Source organism: Haemorhous mexicanus, chromosome 8, assembly GCF_027477595.1.
Source record: "Haemorhous mexicanus isolate bHaeMex1 chromosome 8, bHaeMex1.pri, whole genome shotgun sequence".
NCBI lineage: Eukaryota > Metazoa > Chordata > Aves > Passeriformes > Fringillidae > Haemorhous > Haemorhous mexicanus.
This window is the reverse complement of record NC_082348.1, coordinates 30,076,296-30,094,781: the sequence shown is the minus strand read 5'-3', so window position 1 is coordinate 30,094,781 and position 18,486 is coordinate 30,076,296. Positions and strand designations below refer to the sequence as shown.

The following is an 18,486-nucleotide window of genomic DNA, read 5'->3' as shown; positions in this document are numbered from 1 at the left end:
AATTTCTAGCAGTGGTTTGGTTAGAGATTGCTCTAGAAACCAGGTCAGTATGGCACCAAAACTCTTCCATCTCTGTTGGTATAGCAGCTCAAATTCTCCAACGTCTGCAGTTTTGGAGAGAACATTCAGGTTTGGGAAGGCCAGGATTTAAGTGTCAGCATCTCTAGAGCAATCTCCCATGGGATGTTCCAAAGGGACAGCTCTGTATGGAAGCTCCTGGAGAGCCAAAGTCGTGTTTTATTGATTTTCCAGGAGTTTTGTGTGAGGTGCTGTCTAGGCTGTGTGTGCCTCGGTGTGATGTTGAGAATGTCAGCTGTCCCAGTGAAAGAGCAGCCTTGGCCAGCACAGGGGAGCAGAAGGAGAAAGAGACAGAAGTTTATAATGACAGGAAGGAAATCCTTACCTGTGGAGGAGACACACTGCAGGGGGTGAGAGATCTGTTCAGGTGTTTTCTTAGCCCTAATCTGCAAGAGGAGGGAGGGAACACCTGGTCCTCTGCTCTGGGCTTCCTCAAGAGCCTCTGTGAGAGTGACTGATGCTTTCAGTGACGCCAGTTAACACTTAATTGCAGGGCTTGGACGGGTTTGTTTTTCTGTTGTTTTTCTTTAAATGATCTCTGGAAACTAGAGTAGGGCCACAGTCACACTTTGAATGGGCAGCCAAACTGAATTGCTCAGAGGAAGTTTCTGGTCAGGTGATTTTGGATAGTGTTGTAGCTGATAAAATTTGATCCAAGAGGGTTTTATTTTAATGGTTCATTCCTCCCTGAGTGCACCACTGTAATAGAAGTGTTATTTTTCTAGGTCTCCTGGAATGCTTGTTTCCATGGTCTGTGGCTATTTGCATAGGTGCAATAGGAAGTTTACCAAGCTTTTTAATTGCTGGTTTGTTGTTTTTGTTTTAATGTTGTTAATCTTGCTGGTTTTGTCTTTATCTGCAAGGCAGGATCAAACTTGTCTCTGACTTGGCAGGGCAGAGTATGACATTCAGTGTTCAAACAGTTTGCTGCTTGATTTGTGCAGTTCTTACACTTCTGTTCTGCTCTCTCAGTTGATGTAATTGCTCTTTCAGCTGATGTAATTGCTACTTTGCTTACCTGGTGCCTGAGCTAGTCATGAGAGCAAACCAAGCTGTCTATCTTGCTGTTTTACATTGATTTTTCCCTGACAAAGGCAGCTGCTGGCATCTTTGAAGTGAATGCAATGGGAAATCAAATAGATTATCATCCCACATATTTGTAACCATCATGCTGTATCACTTCCCTGCCAGTGACAGATTTGCATTAAGGCGTTGGAGAGTAGGTGCTTTCTTGAATTTTCTGTTTTCACCTTGTCTCCTGGCTGCTAGCAGCTCTCTGTCCCTGGGAGGGAAGGTACCACATGGCTTTTTGCTCCCCTTTATGGTCTGAGAAGCCCCACCTGCTTGCTCTGAAAGAATTACAGACTATTTTAAGTTGAGGGACAATGTAAAAGTGGCAGCTGTATTGCCAGTGTCCAGCTGCATTCAAATAAGAGTTCAGTCCCTGGGCATTTCTCTGAGCTATGCACTGAAGTATTTAGGGTGATGTTAGAAATCTGGAGGTGGCTTTTAGCAGACCCTTACTGCATTTCACTTAGGCAATTTGCAGTATATCTTATTTACTTATTATTGATTCCTTTAAATCGACATTTCTGAAATTTTCTGGATAGTTTTGCATATAAAGCTTTCAAATTTAGACTTAAATTTATGCAGGCAACTCTAGAAAACCTGCTTGCCTTTATATGGGGTACAAGCACAAAAATACCACTGTGATACCTGTTAAAATGCAATAATGAGGCATTTATTGATGTTCCTCATTTCAGTTATTGTCATGTAGATAATTATTGGCATAAATCACTGTCCTATGGATATCTGCAGTTACTCTGACAATGGATACAATTTGCTGTTTCCTTTTCAATTTTTAGTTAGATTTTTGCTTCTGGCTTTTTTTTTTTTTTTTTGGCTTTTTTTTTTGGCTTTTTTTTTTTTTTTTTTTTGCTGGTGCTAAAGGATTGCATCTCTTCAGGAACACCAAGGTTTCAGTAACTCTTTTTCCTCTATGATGCAGAGCAAACATTTTTGACTGGAGGGTGTGATGCAGCTGCAGCTGTGAAGGATAGTTTTTAGCTGTATGTAAAAGTAAGCTTTTACCCATGGGTAACAGAGTGGTAAGATGCATGGTAGCTGTCTTGAAGAAGTTGATGGTGGGATGAGAGGCTGTGACATAGTTGTGTATTTTTTTTTTTAACATTTCCATTTCAGTTTGTACTTTCCTAATCTTCATTTTCTTTCTCTTTCTGTTTTTTCCCCTCTCTTTTAACCACCCCACTGTGGTTTTCATAGCAGTTAGAGAGCACTGTGAGTACCTGATTGTTAAACCCATGCTTGGAGTGAATTGAAAGAAGGAGAGAGGGGTGGAGCCCTGCAGAGAACCTCGAGGTCTTTTTTTGTTAGGGGTGAGACTTCCTGTTCTCTTAACCTCTGTGGAGAGGCAGAGCTGGATGTGGTGTGCCCATGGATGTGAGTCCCTCAGGCACAGAGGTGGAAAGGGGCTGAAACATCACACTTGCTTCAGGAGCCAGAAGGACTTCATGCCTGAGAAGAGCCTCTTCTATTGCAATGCTCTCACACCAATCATGGCATGCCCAGTTTCCTACATTTTACACTTGGTTGGAGACCTCAGAAGTCCTTCTGAGGACAGGAGAGTTTTGAGGAAGGCAGTTGTGATGTGGCCATACTGAAGGGAACGACCTCTGAAGAGGCATTTTGCCAGTTTGAAGGCTCAGGGTATAAAGCAGGGCTTCTTCCCCATACAACAACTAATTCAGCTCTTCCTGAAATTTGAGCAGGGCTGTTTTAGTGGGTTTGGATAGCACATCTTGCAGCCACCTCTCCCCAGTGCTCCAGAGTTGCATAGAGTCTTATTGACAAGAACAGTGTTTGTTTGTTTGCTGCTGGTTTCAGATTGCATGAAATTTTCTAATAATGCAGAATAATACAGGAACTGATTTATAGCAAGATGTGCAGCTGTAAGGAAGCTCCAGAAATGCACCCAACAAGTATAAACAGCCTGAAAAAGCAGTGTATATATGAATGTTGTGCTCTATTTCAATTTTCAGAATATTCTGGAGTGACATTTAGAGTGGATTCCAAAGCTTGGTGGAACGAGCCTTTCTGCTGGCCCTCTAAGTAGCTCAGTCTAAATTAAGAAATGAAAAGGCCCTTTAAATTCTTTTTTTGCATGGCCCTGGTGCTGTCATTCTGCTGTTGGTGTCCAGGACATGGGATGTCCAGGATGGGACCAGACTGTGTTGTGTAGGCAGCAGAGCTTTGTGCAGGTGGGCTGGGGCTGACAGGGCTGCTCGCTCCCAGCCTGGGTGGAGCCAGGCTGGATTTCTGGGCTCTTGTGGCATTTAGACACTTCCTGGCCTAGGAAGGAGTATACATAGAGACCTCAGGGGTTATAAAAAGCATCAAGGCAAAACTGCCTCCCAAAATACCCCAGAAGATGGAGAGTGCTGGCTGCCTCTGGTCCCACCCTCCCTCATCCCTCGGTCTCTCAGAAGCTGCAGCAGTGTGTTCTGCCACGACAGAAGCATTCAGAAGCACCAGTTCTGCTGGCTCACAGACCCTCTGAGTGTCCCCAGCTGGCAGTGCTGGCAGTCACAGCTCCTGAGGTGCCACTGCCAGAGGACCCTCTCTGGGCAGGACCCCTCTGGCTCCAGGAGAGCCTGCTCATCCATCTCTGTCACCTTTGGAGAGCTGGGCGTGCTCCTAGCCCGCCCTCACCTGCCCAGTGGGCTTCTTGAGGAAGAGGGATGCCAGAATTTGGGTGCCTTTAAAACACTGTGAGTTTCTAAGGGGAACACTTGAGATCTGTTCCAGATGCTTCTGTAACTCTATAATTGTTGTCATGGTGTACAAAGGAAAATAATCCTGGAGCATCCCTCATGAATTAACTGCTGGCTTAGAGCCTCAACAAAATAACTTTGTTTTCAGAACTGTTTTCAAATATTTACTTGTACCCCTGTACACAACATACTTCACATTTGACTTCAGTCATGTTGGGGGTGGAGAGTCAAATGGTTTTGGTTATCTGTGACAATCTCTCCCTCTTTTTTTTTCTTTTTTTTCCCCCTTGCATGTGAGTGTATTTGTTATAGTTTGTAAGCACAGAAAAGTTTGGAACTTGGCTAGGTTATTAGACCAAAGATAATTAAGAAAAAAAGCAAAAAAAAAAAAAGTGCTTGAATGTATGCTGGGGAAGTGTGTAAATGCTTCAGCAGTCTGAACTAATGGTAACTTTTTTGCCAGATCCCATTTCTCTCATTTTCCTGGAACTGGATTTTTCTGTCTAGAATTTATATGATGCCATTGATATTTTTAGGACATAAAACACTGAGATTTTTTTAAAACGAATTCATATTGTCACATGAAGTAGCACATTCAATAGCTTGATTTTTCCTTTCATGAGAATTTTGGGACTTTTTGCACACTGAAAAGAATGAGTTATACTTAAAAAGGAGAAGCTACTGTGTTTCCTTTCTTAAATGTAGTCTGAAAAGTGAGGACAGGTAGAGGCCCTGTCAAAAAGGAGACAAATCCCATTTTCTGCACTGTGTATACATGGACCAGAATTTTCTTTATGCCTTTCCTGCACTGGCAGCCTGGTACTCTCTTTAAGATCTGGGATTTCAAATTGCAAGTAAGAACAGCTGTTGTTCTTTCATTGGAAGTGTCTCATTGTGTTTAATGGTTGTCTTTTTTTCTTCTTTTTTTTTCTTTCCTTTAAGCAATTTGGAGCCCACTAGAAAATGCCCATCTGCTCTGCTAGGAGCCTTTGTTGTGATTTTTTGATACAGCATCGACAAGGTTGATGTTTAAAGCCTTAAAGAAACAGTAGTGAAATTTCAGATTAACAGCAGATCATTTCCCATTCAATCTCTTTTTATCAGCACCATTTGCAAAAGGCTCTGTTTTATTCAGCTCTGGGTGCAGCATGGTTAATGGAGTTTGGGTTATTAAGGATAAACTTTTTCAAGTTAGGAATCAGGAAATACAGTCTTAATATTTACAGTCTAGCACACTGAATAATCTTGTACTTATGTTTTGAATAGATAAGAGAGCTGGGACTCGGGTTTACAAACAAAGGTCTGAACTACAAAGACAGTTTAATTGTGGTCATTTCAGTAAATTGGTTTAAATCTGCATTTTTCTTCCATGCAGTTTCATTTTACATACTGCAGAAATGATTTTTAGTTGCTAAACCTTGTGGAGCTCAAGCTGCAACTGGTCTTAATTACTCCAAGATGATTTTTAGTGAGGATGTAGTGAGGATGAGAACAAATATGTGCAGTTGACATCCTCCTTGAGCATCAGCATTCCAACCAAGGACGTAGATGCAGTAAATTGTTACTGGAAATAGTCCACATGGGCTGAACTGGAGCCTCATGTTTGAGCAGGCTGAAGGAGGCTTCTCATTTCTTGCTCTGACCATTCATAGAAATACAATTTTGGACATATGTCCACAAATCTCATTCACAAACTTGAGCAAATGGCATTTAATAGACTAGACAGACACGTTAGCTCAGTGTTGTACCTGAGCTAACAAGCTCTCAGAAGCTCAGATAAGCCTCAGTGCCTACTTTGCCCAGGGCTTCATGGCAGGGACTTTATTTGGAAAAGAGAGCTGGGAGGCAGAAATTAAGTTGTGTAAGCCTTCTTAACCTCTTAACAAACTACTTGGATTGTTAAGAGAACTTAAGAGTTACTTGCAAAATCAAAAAGGATTCAGTAACACCTCTGAGCAGAGTAGCAGCATAACTATGTAATTACATAGTGTTGACATTGCCTTTCAGATGTTTTCCAGGTAAGTGAATTACTTTTATTTGCAGTTCTGTCACTGTTGTCTCTGATTAAACTTGTGGGCAGCTGCATTCTAGCCTGGATTTCGAATCTGGTGATTGGCAGCTTAGTTTAGCTACAAATAGCTCTGAGGATGTGAGAATTCTCCTTCTGCCCCTCTGCCCTGCTCTGGTGGGAGCCCCCCTGCAGGTCTGCATCCAGCTCTGGGCTCAGGAAGGACAGGGACCTGCTGGAAGGACTCCAGATGACCCAAGGGATGGAGCACCTCTGCTGTGAGGAAAGGCTGGGAGGTTTGGGATTGCTCAGCCTGGAGAAGAGAAGGCTTTGAGGTGACAGAATTACAGCCCACACAAAGGGGGACAGGGGGACTTTGGACAAGAGCATGAGGTGACTGGCTTCAGGCTGAGAGTAGGTTTGGGTTGGATATCAGGGAGAAATTCTTTACTGAGAGGGTGGTGAGAGACTGGAACAGTTGCCCAGAGAAGCTGTGGCTGCCCCATCCCTGGAGATGTTCAGGACCAGGCTGGCTGGGGTTTGGAGCAGCCTGGTCTAGCAAAGGTGGCCCTGCCCATGGCAGAGAGGTTGGAACAAGATGATCTCTGAGGTCCTTTCCAGTCCAGTCCTGTGATGCTCTGACTGCATTTCTCCAGTACCATGGTATGAGTTTGGTGGAATGCTTGGCATTTTTTCTGCTGGCAAACTGTTGCAGCCCACTGGAGTGTGTTGCACCGATGCATGGCTGACATCTGTTTGCCTGTCTCACCAGACAGAGCTGTGAAGTCACTCACATTCCATCTTTTGGGATGTTGTAGCTCTCACCTTTGTGCTGGATTATTTCTTTGTGAGGTGAGACCTTTTAAAACATGTCCCTTTCTGTGCAGTGAGTATGTGAAACTGTGCTCCTCACTTTGCTCTTTTCCTCTCCCTGAGTACTGGAACATGTTGCTTTACTTTAGAATAAAGGAATACAATTTTTTTCTCTCTCGAGTTAGCAAAGTAAAACAAATTTGTTTGGAAAGCACTGATAGTTCTGCAATGAAATTATTTGCAGTGACAGAAGCCCCTGCATGAACACATGGTATCAATAAACCCTGCATGGTTCCAAAACTGGACTTGCTGTGTCTCTGCTGTCTCTGCATCAGGAGGAAATCACTTATTTCTGCCTTCTGACTCCAGGATGCTTCCTAGGGCTACAGGAAAAAAAAGCAGGATTTTCTATTTGCTAAGCAGGAGAATGTTTTTGTTTTTTTTTTTTTTTTTTGAGGCAGAGGCATGGAACACTATTTGCTGAACATTTTTTCATGTGAAATCATAAGAGCAGCAGCACTCTGCCCTTCAGTGCCCCAGGAAAACCCCACAACCAGCACAGCCCTGGTGTGGTTTCGTTTGCAAGATGAACTCACTGGAGGTTTTGAGCAGAGCAAATCAGTGCTCTGCCACTGTCTGGGAACAGCACACACTGTAAGGCCCAAAGAGACATCCTAGTTATAAATGAAAAAGAAAGGAGAAAAGCAATTAATTGTACATTCCTGTCTGTATAGGACTAAACAAGCTGTGATGATCACTGTTCCTCGAATAGGATTATAGAGTTTTGTTTTCTAAGTATCCAACTTAACCTGTGGTTTGGGCTTGTTATTTCTGAAATAGCTGTGAATAATTTTAAGGACCCTTTTTTAACCACTGTCTGTGTTTTAAAAATGAGGAATAATTGGTTTGCATTGTTTTATTTTTGATGGAAAATGTATTCTTTGTAGCCAGCTAAGACAACATGAGCTACAGTTTTTTGGGGGGTGTTTACTGATAGCAAGCTATTTCATGGTGTAGCAGCATAATGAAGGCATTTCTGGCTCTGCAGAAAAAGATTTCATTTATGTAAAATTTGATCAAAGCTGAACTGAACATGTTTGGCAAGTGAACTTCCCTGAGTTTCACACAAATTCTGTGTTAGGTACAGAAACAAATCCATTTTTCTGTAAAAATATTTGTATATTTATATATTTCTGTATTTCAGTGCAGAAAGGGAATCACTGTCTTCTCCTGCTCCCTTTTTCCTCCCTGTCCTAGCAGCCTTTCATTTCCACACATATGCAAAAGCGCAGAGGTGCAATTCAAATCTGCTTCTGCATAGATGAAGCAGTGAACTGGGATTTTAAATAATTTTGTGCCCTCTAGTTAAACCCTGACAGAAGCCAAGCGTGCTAAATCAGTTTGCTCCTGTTTTCCCTTTCTGTTCAGCTGTCTGACCCCTTGCTGCTCCATTTGAACCAGGGAAGTGGAATAAATCCCAAATTTTACAAGCCCAGCCTCAGGCACTGGGAAGCTTCAGAAGGTCCATGGAGAAAAACGAGGAGGAGCTTGCCATCAGCATTTCTGCTGTGCCATGAAGCTGCTTCTCCCCTGCTGTCTGCAGGCTCCTCCAGTGCATTTGGGATGGCAGCTCAGGGAAAAGCCTGCAGCTTCTGATGCAGAATATGGCTCCCAGGAAGCTTCAACCTATAGTTTTGCAGTAAGAACACAGAGTCCAAGGACTTGGCTGGTTTAGGCAGTCATTAAATCAAGCATGCAATTGCTGATTCATCCTAGCAAATAAACATCTAATTAAATCAGATTTTTGATGAAACAATAGAAAACACTTCCTGTACTTCCCTTCAAGGATATCATAGCCCAATAGAATTATTTCTTTTGTGAACAGAAATGCCTTTTCCCTCAAGGAACCTGAAATCTTTGCAGTGCAGGTGGCAGCAGACTGACTTGGGGTAGGTGTGTGGGAGGCTTGTCCTTGTCCTCTGGTGTCTGCCTTGGGTAGCACAGCCTGCTGTTTGGGGTCAGAGGGTGTTTGGGTGACAGACTCATCTGGTTGGTGCTGTGGGACTGGGACCTACTGGTTCCTGCTGGCCTGAACCCACAGAGTGTCAGCAGGGGGAGGAGGTGATGGTTGTGTGCATCCAGCTGGCTGATGGCATTTCAAGGGAATGGGACTAGTCAAAAGGGAATCTAAGCCAAGCTGGAAAGCAGGGAGATACTTGCTTCCTTGCCCCACCTCAATTTGTGTGAACCTTCACTTCAGTGGCACGGACCTGCTCCAAAGAGGAGTTTGCTGTTTCAGTTCCCTTCTTTAGGCAAAGCCACAGCCCTGTTGGTGTGCAGCTGCAGGGGGTATGGTGGGTACAGCTGGCACTGACCCACGCCAGCCCAGCCTGGTGTGCCCTGGAGCACCCAGCTCCACCTGGTGCTCCATGGAAAACCTGTCAGGGGGACAGGGGATGGTCCTGTGGGCTTGGTTATCTGCAGCACCAGGGCTCTGCCTGCTGCTCCCTGCATTCCTTGGAGGATCCAGCCTTGGGGCCGTGCCCAGGCCACTCTCCTCAGTCTCTGCTGGGTGTGTGGCACTGCCAGCTGACAGAACTGAGCTCTGGAGTGGGATGTGGCCATGCTTGTCAGGCTTGCTAAAACTCACAGGGAGACTTGATTTTGTAGTCTGGGCTGGCGAGTGGCATGGTCATCCTCATCTGCAGAGATCTTGTTTTGCACTGGTTGAAAGAAAATAAGGGAACAGCTGGGTCACAGGCTCCTGCTAAAAGCCACTTCTTGTTTTCCATCATATTAATGGGAGCTCTAACAAGATGTCTTAGATGTTGTTGAAATAGGCAGAAAATCAATTGCTGCTCTTTTGGCTTTTCTGTACAGTGCTGGGGAAAGACCGCTGTTGGTTTCAATTTTTTAAAATTATTTTTACTTACAGTAAAAGGAAGTGATCAAAACTGATAAAGCCTCCCTTAGAGTGGAAATATGTGAGAGGGAAAAGGGCAGGGTCCTGGTGAGCTGGGAGGCTGTGCAGGCACAGTATTTTGGAAGAGGCATTGTCTGAACCTCTCTGTAGGAGGTTTTGGAGTTGAAGTTCATTGAACACACCTTAGATCTGCCTCAGTCTGAGACAAGATTCTCTGCAAAAACTTTTTTCCTTTTGTCCAGACATCAGCTTATTGGTCTGAGTCTTCTGCTAAACCTGCAGTGTATATATGAGCATCAGAGGTTATATCATATTCCCAGTCTATCAGAAAATGAATCCCTCTGGCCTGTGTACTGAAGTGTCCTCCTTGTGAAAATGGAGAGGCTTTGTCCTGTTCCCCCTCCCTTTCACTCTCTCCCTTCCCTTCTGTAAATGATGGCTGCTTCTTACAGATCCAAGGGGCTGATTTGCACAGCTCTGGCCTTTATTCTGCATCTAGCAGTGTCCCAGTGGCTCACTGAATAACAGAGTGGGGAGGCCTGTGCAGGAGGTCCCCTCTGCTGAGTGTATTACCACACAGTGTTGCTGATAAAACAGGTTTCTGTGCTCACCAGGAAAATAGAAATGGAGGATATGAATGGGAGCAAAGGCTTTCCATCTGTCTTAGCACACCTCTTTATCCTGGTGTTTAAATTTGTTTTATTTTCTTTCCCTGATTGGCATGTTTGAAAGAGCAGCTGCCTGCCTGTGAAGGTCCATCCTAGCTGATGCTCCATCCATTCAGCTGTTCCTTTATTCACCCCAGTGGCAGGCTAATCAACCTTTTCTTTTCAAGTGTGTCAAAGCCCTGAACATGAGGCAGTTTGTAATTATGGAAAATGGGGGTACACTTTTTATCCTTGGGGCAATTAAATGATTCTGCACTATGAGCTAATACTATAAATAATCTCTTGCAGTTGTTTTTCCTGAATGGTGAGTTTTCCACTGAGCTTCAATGGGTGGGGGAATATATATAGCAAATAGTGATGATTTACAACATAAAGCCTCAAAGCTCTTTATAAAATCTGCTTTGACTCTTCCTAGCTCAGGTTGTTAGAATTTTCATACTGAAACAAAATGCAATTCTGATGTTTTCCCACTGCATGGCATGAGAGAATGAAATAATTTCTTTGCTGTTACCCTGCTGTTGGGCACTTCTGTGCATTCAGAAAGAGAAGAAAGGAAATTAAATGATGCTCTTAAGTAAACTTGCAGTAATTAAATTACATTTTATGTAAAATTTACATTAAAAGTGCATGCACAATTTAAGTATTACTGCCATTCTTTTTAGTCTAGCATGGTATATAGTTTTTGATAAGCACTGGCCTTTAGCATCCTGCCAGTGTGTTTGGACAGGTTTGAGCAGAAATGAGCCCTGCTACCAGGACTCTGCTTCATGAGGAACTGGAACAGTCAGGAAAAGAGATTTTCCTCATTTCCTTTGAAAGTAGCAAACAAGTTGTCAGCCAATAGTAGCCAAGATTGAGCAATAGATGTTCTGATATGGGGACCCAGGATCTCTGAACCAAGGCAACAGCTGGTGAATAAGTGAATTGACTCTATTAGTGCACCAGAAGAGCAATTGGAGAGAATTTAAAATAGTGTTAACGAGTTACTTTTAATTGAGACTGCTAAGGAAAATAAAGGAAGCATGAAAATGATGCCACCAACAAGTTCCAGTATCTGGCAGATACTGATCCTGGTGAGTTTGGCTGGAAGGAAAAAGGTGGTGGAAAAGCTGCTCCTGTGAGGTGAATTTCTGACTTATAAGAATGAGATTTTTAAGGCTATTGTAATTGTGGCTGCAGTCTGGGGGGTCCAGTTGCTGCACTGGCTGCTGGTTTCAGGGTGAGCTGGTGTGAACCTGGCTCTTCCTGACCCCAGAGACACAGAGATGCTTAACACAGACATGCTGAAAAGTGCCAGAGCCCTTTGGAAGTTTCCCTTGGAGGGCTGTGCTGTTTCCCTTTGCTAAATGTTTGGGTTAGAGCTTTGTGACAGATCTGGCCATCTGGAGCTTGTGGCTGAAGAGGCCATGCTGGAAAGAAGCAGAGCCTTCTTAGTGAGCTAGGTGTGGGCAGCCCTTCCATTTCAAATTGCTTCTATACTTAAGTCTTGGCTAAAAGAGAGCTCCAGTAAAGATTTCTGTGGGGTTTTTTTTGTGGTAAGAGGATGTCATCTTCCTCCAGGAAAACCTAAAAATCAAAGGAGAGCTTATTATAAGGTATGGTGACTGACAGGGCTGACGCACTCATCAGCTAATTGGGAACACATGGTTTATAGCTGCTTTTTAAACCATTCTGAAGTTTTACTTAGGCTCTGTAATTGGGAGGTGGCTCAAAGAGAGGTGTGTGGTTTAAATCCATGCTTGCAAATGTGGCTTCACAGAGCCATGTCTCTTCATGCTGCTGAAAGGAAAAGGGTAGGACTCTTTGTGGTCTCTAGACCATTAATATGTGTTAAACTTAAACGACCTTAAATGAAGTTATTTTTCAAACAAATAGGCAATTGCATGGAATTCTGGTTTTTTATCAGATAGAGTAAGAACTAAAAGACTCAAAGTTTGTTTTTGTTTGGGTTTTCTGTTACTGTAAAGATTATTATGGATGTTGATAATAGAAAGGGCTGTGAGGTGTAATGTTGTGTCATGAAAGTCAACATGACATCTGAATAGATGTAGCTTTTTCTTTGAGACAAAGATCTTTGTTCAGACTGACAGAAGTGTGCTAGTGCTCTTTTGCAGTGCCAGAAAGACAAGTCTTAGTTATTTAAAAAGACTCTTGGTTATTCCTCTTCCAATTGGATTGTTGGAACAGTGGCTGAAACATCAGTGATAGATTTTACAACACTTCTACTGGGTCACTTTTGATAAGTACTTATGCAAAACATCTTTTGAAATGAGTTGACTTCTTTTTTTCTTTTGTCTGTAGTGGATTATATTTGATACCCTGGTAGGGGAGCATTAGGCTTTGTGGGTTGTGCAGGAAATCTCTGACTATATTGGATTCAGCCAGAACTGGATGAAATCCCCCTCTCTCCTCCAGCTTCAGAAACCTCATTGCAGTGAGGTTTCTCACTTTTTGAGGTTTTGCTCTCAGTTGTTCTGTGGAGGAAGGAGAAAAAGCATGATTTGGTGTCTTTAACTATGCAGTGCAGGCAGAGTTAATAAATACATCAAGCAGTAAAATACATTTTGACAGGGCCTGTTGAGAAACTTAAATTCAGTGTATTAGAGGAGATGAATGGTACTAAGCTGATTAACTCATAATTCAGTATATCAACAGAAAATACTTCCTCCGTGCTTGATGCTGATTTCATTTTCCAGTGTGAAACTACTGCCAAGGAAATAGTTTCAAAAGTGAAAAACTAATTGATGGCCAAGATTGTTTGAAGGACAAGAGGCACAGAATGAGCTGTGCAGTCTGTAAATTTGGAAAGTGTCTCAGAGTCTTATCTTCTTGCTGAAAGACAGTTTCCCTCAGTCAAACCTGTGGAAATCACAGCATTATTGTTAAAGCTTGTCTCATGTGGGCCAAGAATGCTCAGGGAAGTTTATTTCTTTCATCTTCAACCTGTTGCTTTTAATTTTTTTTTTTTTTTTTTTTTTTTTTTTTTTTTTTGCAAAGAGGAAGGTATTCTGTGCTGGAATAAGCTTTGCTGGGCGCTGTTGTACTTTTCAAATTGAAGGTATTGTCTGGAGCAACATTCACCAAATATTATTAATTTCCTAAATGTGTCCTTTAACTGAGTCTGGTAAAGTGTTACTGCTACTGTAGTCTGGATTCCAAACAGTAAAATGGGTGCCAGAAATTGTGTCATGGTCTCGCAGCAGCAGCAGCAGAATATTTTATACTTTTCTTGCTAGTTCTCCAGCATGTTGGCCACATCACAATGTGACTTTGTAATGCTAAAAACATTACAGCCTGCTACTCTCTTGTAAACACATTTTCACCTCCAGCTGAACTACTGAGCTCCAATGCTTCCATCAGCACAGCAGCATTGAGGTTTGAGCCCAGAGCTCAGCCCTGCTGGGGCTTGGGTGGGATGGGCATCACAAGGAGTCAATGACCTTGGGTGGGATGGGCATCACAAGGAGTCAATGACCTTGGGTGGGATGGGCATCACAAGGAGTGAATGACCTTGGGTGGGATGGGCATCACAAGGAGTGAATGACCTTGGGTGGGATGGGCATCACAAGGAGTGAATGACTTTGGGTGGGATGGGCATCACAAGGAGTGAATGACCTTGGGTGGGATGGGCATCACAAGGAGTGAATGACCTTTGATCACGGGGTTAAGTGGATGGTCCAGCCATGTGTGCAGGGAGGAGAGTTGGAATTTAGTGCCTCAGATAAAACAGGCTGGGGAAAAGCTGGGAGAGAGGTGGAGCTGGGCAGGCAGATTGCTGCAGGAGGGAAGATGGGAGGGACACAGAGAAGGGGGAAAGGATGGCCTGAGCATCCTTGGCAGGCCCTGGAGACCCAGGGGAGGCTGGTGGTGCTGAGGACCCAAGGAGCTGCGAGGTGTTTCAGTTCCCCATTTCCCAAATATTCAGAATGCCCTCACTTGCCTGCCTGGCTCTCTTGCAGAGGGTGGCTGGGCTGGTAACATGATGGGACCGTAGAGCCAAAGAGGCAAACAAAACCAAAACCCAAATAAGCAAATGTGAGAGGAGTCTAATACAGGTGAGGGATGAGAAGCTAGAAAAAACGGTGTTGCACATGCACCTGATGATAAATTGGAGACAACATGTCATGCTCTTCATCAACTTTTTGGGGAGGGAAGCCTGAAGCTAAGGGACAGTGGTAGCAATAAGTGTATTTTTATTTATATATATGTGTATATATATATATATATATATAATAAATTAAATATTAAATATTAAATCTATTATATATTATATATCATATATATTATGTAATTTATATATGATCACATTTACATGTAATAGATAATTCATATATATTTATGCATACAAATATATACAATACATAATTATATATTTATATATGATTTATACATTTACATATACTTTATATTATATTTCTATTTATAAATAATTTTTAATGACTAATTTTGATAGATGTAGGTTTAATATTTGAAGCTTTCAGGCTGCAGCAGTAGGAGCCCTGAGTGGCTCTCACTGCCTGCATTGTGTTGTTCCTGCTTCCCATCACTGGTGTCATGACAAAGAGCTTGCTCTTCTCCAGAGGAGCCTGTGAAAAAAGCACCAAATAGCTGTGCTGTCCAAAACAAGTACTTGGTCTGCTTGCTGTTATCAGCTGAATGTGAAACTCCTGAACTGTTGCAGAATAAAGAATCAAGTTTCGAAAAAGTGCATTGAACCTGCAATGATTCTGCATCTTATGTTGGCCTGGGAGTTCATTTCTGGTTTTCATACATGGTTTGTTTGCTGTAATTTAGTGTTTATATATCTCCACTTTTGGAGATGTATAAACACTAAATATTTCACTAAATGCAGTAATCTAACAAAGGTCTTGGTCTGTTGAACAGCTGTTTATTTCATGTAAAAATATGCTGTGTTTGGATATCATATTTTTTCTTTAATTGGGTTATGCATTTATGCCTTTTTATTTGGGTTTTGCTTTTATGTCCTTTTTCAGATACTCTTTGTTTAAGTTTTTACAAGGGGAAAATGCTTACTTTCCAGAGTACTTCATTCCATTAATTGAAAAATGCAGTTGAAAGAAAAAACTTTGTTCTGTCTCAAAATTACTGCTAAAGAGAACTAAATATAAGTGAACCACCTGCCCTTCTCCAAAGGATATGTTGCTGCATGGCAGCAGAGCACATCTGGATTCAAATTGCAGCCCAGGAGTTTCAGGGTGATGATATTCTGAGCCTCCAGGAAAGGACATTTTTGGTACAGGAAATCTGTTGGTTCTTGTTGTATTCTTTAGGTTCCCTCCATGACATTACTGGGATGAGAACTGAGTTAGTGGGAAATAATTCTGTATATTCATGCACAAGTCCAGCTGTCCCCAAAGGCTTAAAATGCTCAGTGTTTTATAAGGTTGTGAGATTTCTTCTTACTGAGTAGAAATTGTGGCTTATGGTGTAATTATTGCTCAGGGTTCTCCTCTTTCCTTTGTCTTAGAGTCATCTTGCCCTGATGTTTGCATTGACATTTTTTCAGTGGAGAAAATGACATTTTGTTCAAAGCTACACTTCCCTAAAATTCTGTTATTTTGTTTTGACTTTGCTAACTTTAGGAAAACTTCAGGATTATCTTTGCTTGCTCCTGAAGGAGGTCTGAGTAAGCCTCTGAGAAAAAGTATCCATTTTGCTTCTGTGGGTCTTTATATTCTGAAAAGGGAATGCTTCACCACTTATGGAACATTACCACTTGGAGAGTTGTGGCTTTTTGTTGTTCTTTATTTTCCTTCCTGGCTGTGCAAAGGACAGCCTGTCATTATTATCAGTATTTGGTAGTTTGGGGTTTTTTTTCTAATTCTCAATTGGTTCTTCCTTTCTTTGCAGCTTTGCTCTGTCTGATGAAGCCTACAGGTCTTTAAGGGACCAGGACAAAGACCAATGCATCCTTATCACAGGGGAGAGTGGAGCTGGGAAAACAGGTAAGGAGCAGTTAGGATCTGATTAAAAACCATTCAGGGCTGTGCAGAGGGAAGCTGGAGTCAGTAAGAGTTGAGAGATGTCAGTAATTCTTTGTCTGGCCATTGCAGAAAGTGAGTGCTGCCACACTTGTTGCTGCAGCTGTGAACTGACATAAAATAGTGGTTTTATCATTTAGTGCTTTTTCACACTGTCACCACTTTGAAATCCCTTGTTGTGTTGGTACAGCATCCTCATCAGTATCCAGAGTTGTACCAAAGTCAGGCTGACTGGTCACAGAGTATTGCAAGGGCCAGAAAATGTTTAGGCTGTCCTGGTGAGGAACCTAAAGACATGGAAACCTGAATGCTCTGAGTTTTCTAGGCTTGATACTTCCACTTGTCTCTCAATGAACACATGCCTTTAAAAACTGGATTATGCTATTTATCTAAGGAAAAGAAATAACTGTAGCTGATTACTTTGGAAATGGTATCAGCCCTTTGCACACTGTGCTCAGCTGCAGTGCTAAGATTGGCCAGAACACTGAGTTTCTTAGGCAAAGCTGACATTTCCTTGAAAATGACTGCTGGTTTTTAAACTGGAAGGTTAGAAACCAAGAGAGGATTGCATAACTGCAGTACATTTTAGGTAGACCCTAAAAAGGAAAGAAGCCAGTTATTTTCAAAGATAGCAATTTAAAACAGAGGTGACTTGCAGAAGAGACAGCGGGTAGGAAGGCATGCATCTGTTTCCAAGTGATTGGAGAGATTTTTTCCTTTGCATCTGAGAATATCTGGGGCTTTGTGTCCTTGTTCTGAGCAAGACTCAAAGTAGGTAACAAGAAGCTGCTTTCCAAGACTTCTGTGTACATGTAAAGTGTAGGCATCATCTTTGGTACTCTTTGGTTGGTGGCACCCAATTGAGAGGTCTCCAAGTCTTGTAATGCAATCCTTATTTACAGTCTGATGACAGGAAAGCCTGTTCAGTAGAAGTGTAGTTTAAAAACACCAAGTTCTTATTACTATGACTCTTTGAGGTTCTAGAAGCTCAGGCTTTAGCAAAGAGTCCTGGACTGGTGCTGTTTGATGTCTTGGTTTCCTCACAAACTGGGAATTATCGAGCACCTCGTACAACTGAGGCACACAGATTATTGATTTATTCATTTGAAAGGTGAATCAGAGGTTGAGTTGTTGAACTTCTCTCTATGTAAATAGTAGATTTAGATTTGTATGGAGATTTTGAGGGTTCTGTAATTTTTATAGGCATATGGGAAATAATATGAAATTTTTCTTTTTTATAAAGTTAAGTACCAAATAGGGGACAGAGAGGATAGGAAGTTCCTGGAGTTAAGGAAACAAACTCCTTACTACAGAGACACTATATGTGTTTTAAAGTTTTGGTAGCCAGAATATTTGACATTTTTGCCCTGGGAGAACTGAAACTGAGCTGTCATCAGTCAAATCTTTTTATTTGCTTCCAATTTTGTCCTTGTTTGTCTGCATGTTTTTAATGTTAACTGATAGTTACATTGGGCAAGAAAACATGGTGCATCCCCAGAATAAGGGGCTTATTTAAATGTTTTGAAATGTTAGGGAGATAACTCCCTTCCTGATGTCTTTCTTGGGGCAAACACAGTTCCTGATAAGAGAGAGGGCCTTTATTTTCTTTTGCTGATTTTCAAAGCCTGTATTGAAGCCATTGTGTGTGAGCTGTTATAATAGCTTTTTTGCTGCTCCAGTGCATGATTCTCTCAGTGACTGAGTGCCTGTGCTTAAAGATGTTGACTGTTCTAGGAAATATTTCAAATTAAATAATTGGGTAATTCCAAGCTCTGAAGGGAACAGAGTGAAAAATGAGAGCTGGGCTTGAGGCACAAATAAAGGAGGTGGGAGCCTCCTGAGCACACCTGAGGTTTTTGCTCCCTGATTGCTTCCTGTGTGGCAGGTTTGCTCATTTTCCTCTACACATGGGATAGTAATATAATGCTAACAAACAAATTTGGTTGAATAGGAAAAATCAAAATCCAAGGGATAATGTCTCATCTGTCAGTTCTTTCCTGAAATGAGACACTTGAATTTGTAACAGATCTCTGAAGATCTGGGGGTTTTTTTTATGACCACAGTCTGGAATTGATAGGGTTTCCAGCTGTTAGTAATTATATGATGTATCAGCCTATATTGCCTGAAATTTCACTATCTTGCATTGTAGTAACCATCACAGACTCTCTTTGTAAACCAGATCATTTTCCAGCTGCTTTTTCCT

General features: G+C 42.0%; 1 protein-coding gene across 4 annotated transcripts in view; it reads left to right on the top strand.

Annotated features, from left to right (window-relative positions):
• The window catches only part of MYO1B (myosin IB), a 108,624-nt gene that overhangs the window by 31,816 nt on the left and 58,322 nt on the right, over nucleotides 1-18,486 (top strand). For all 4 annotated transcript variants that reach the window (XM_059853413.1, XM_059853415.1, XM_059853416.1 and 1 more), the window contains exon 4: nucleotides 16,153-16,247. In XM_059853413.1, the coding sequence (XP_059709396.1) occupies nucleotides 16,153-16,247 (95 nt within the window). The remainder of the gene's footprint in view (nucleotides 1-16,152; nucleotides 16,248-18,486) is intronic.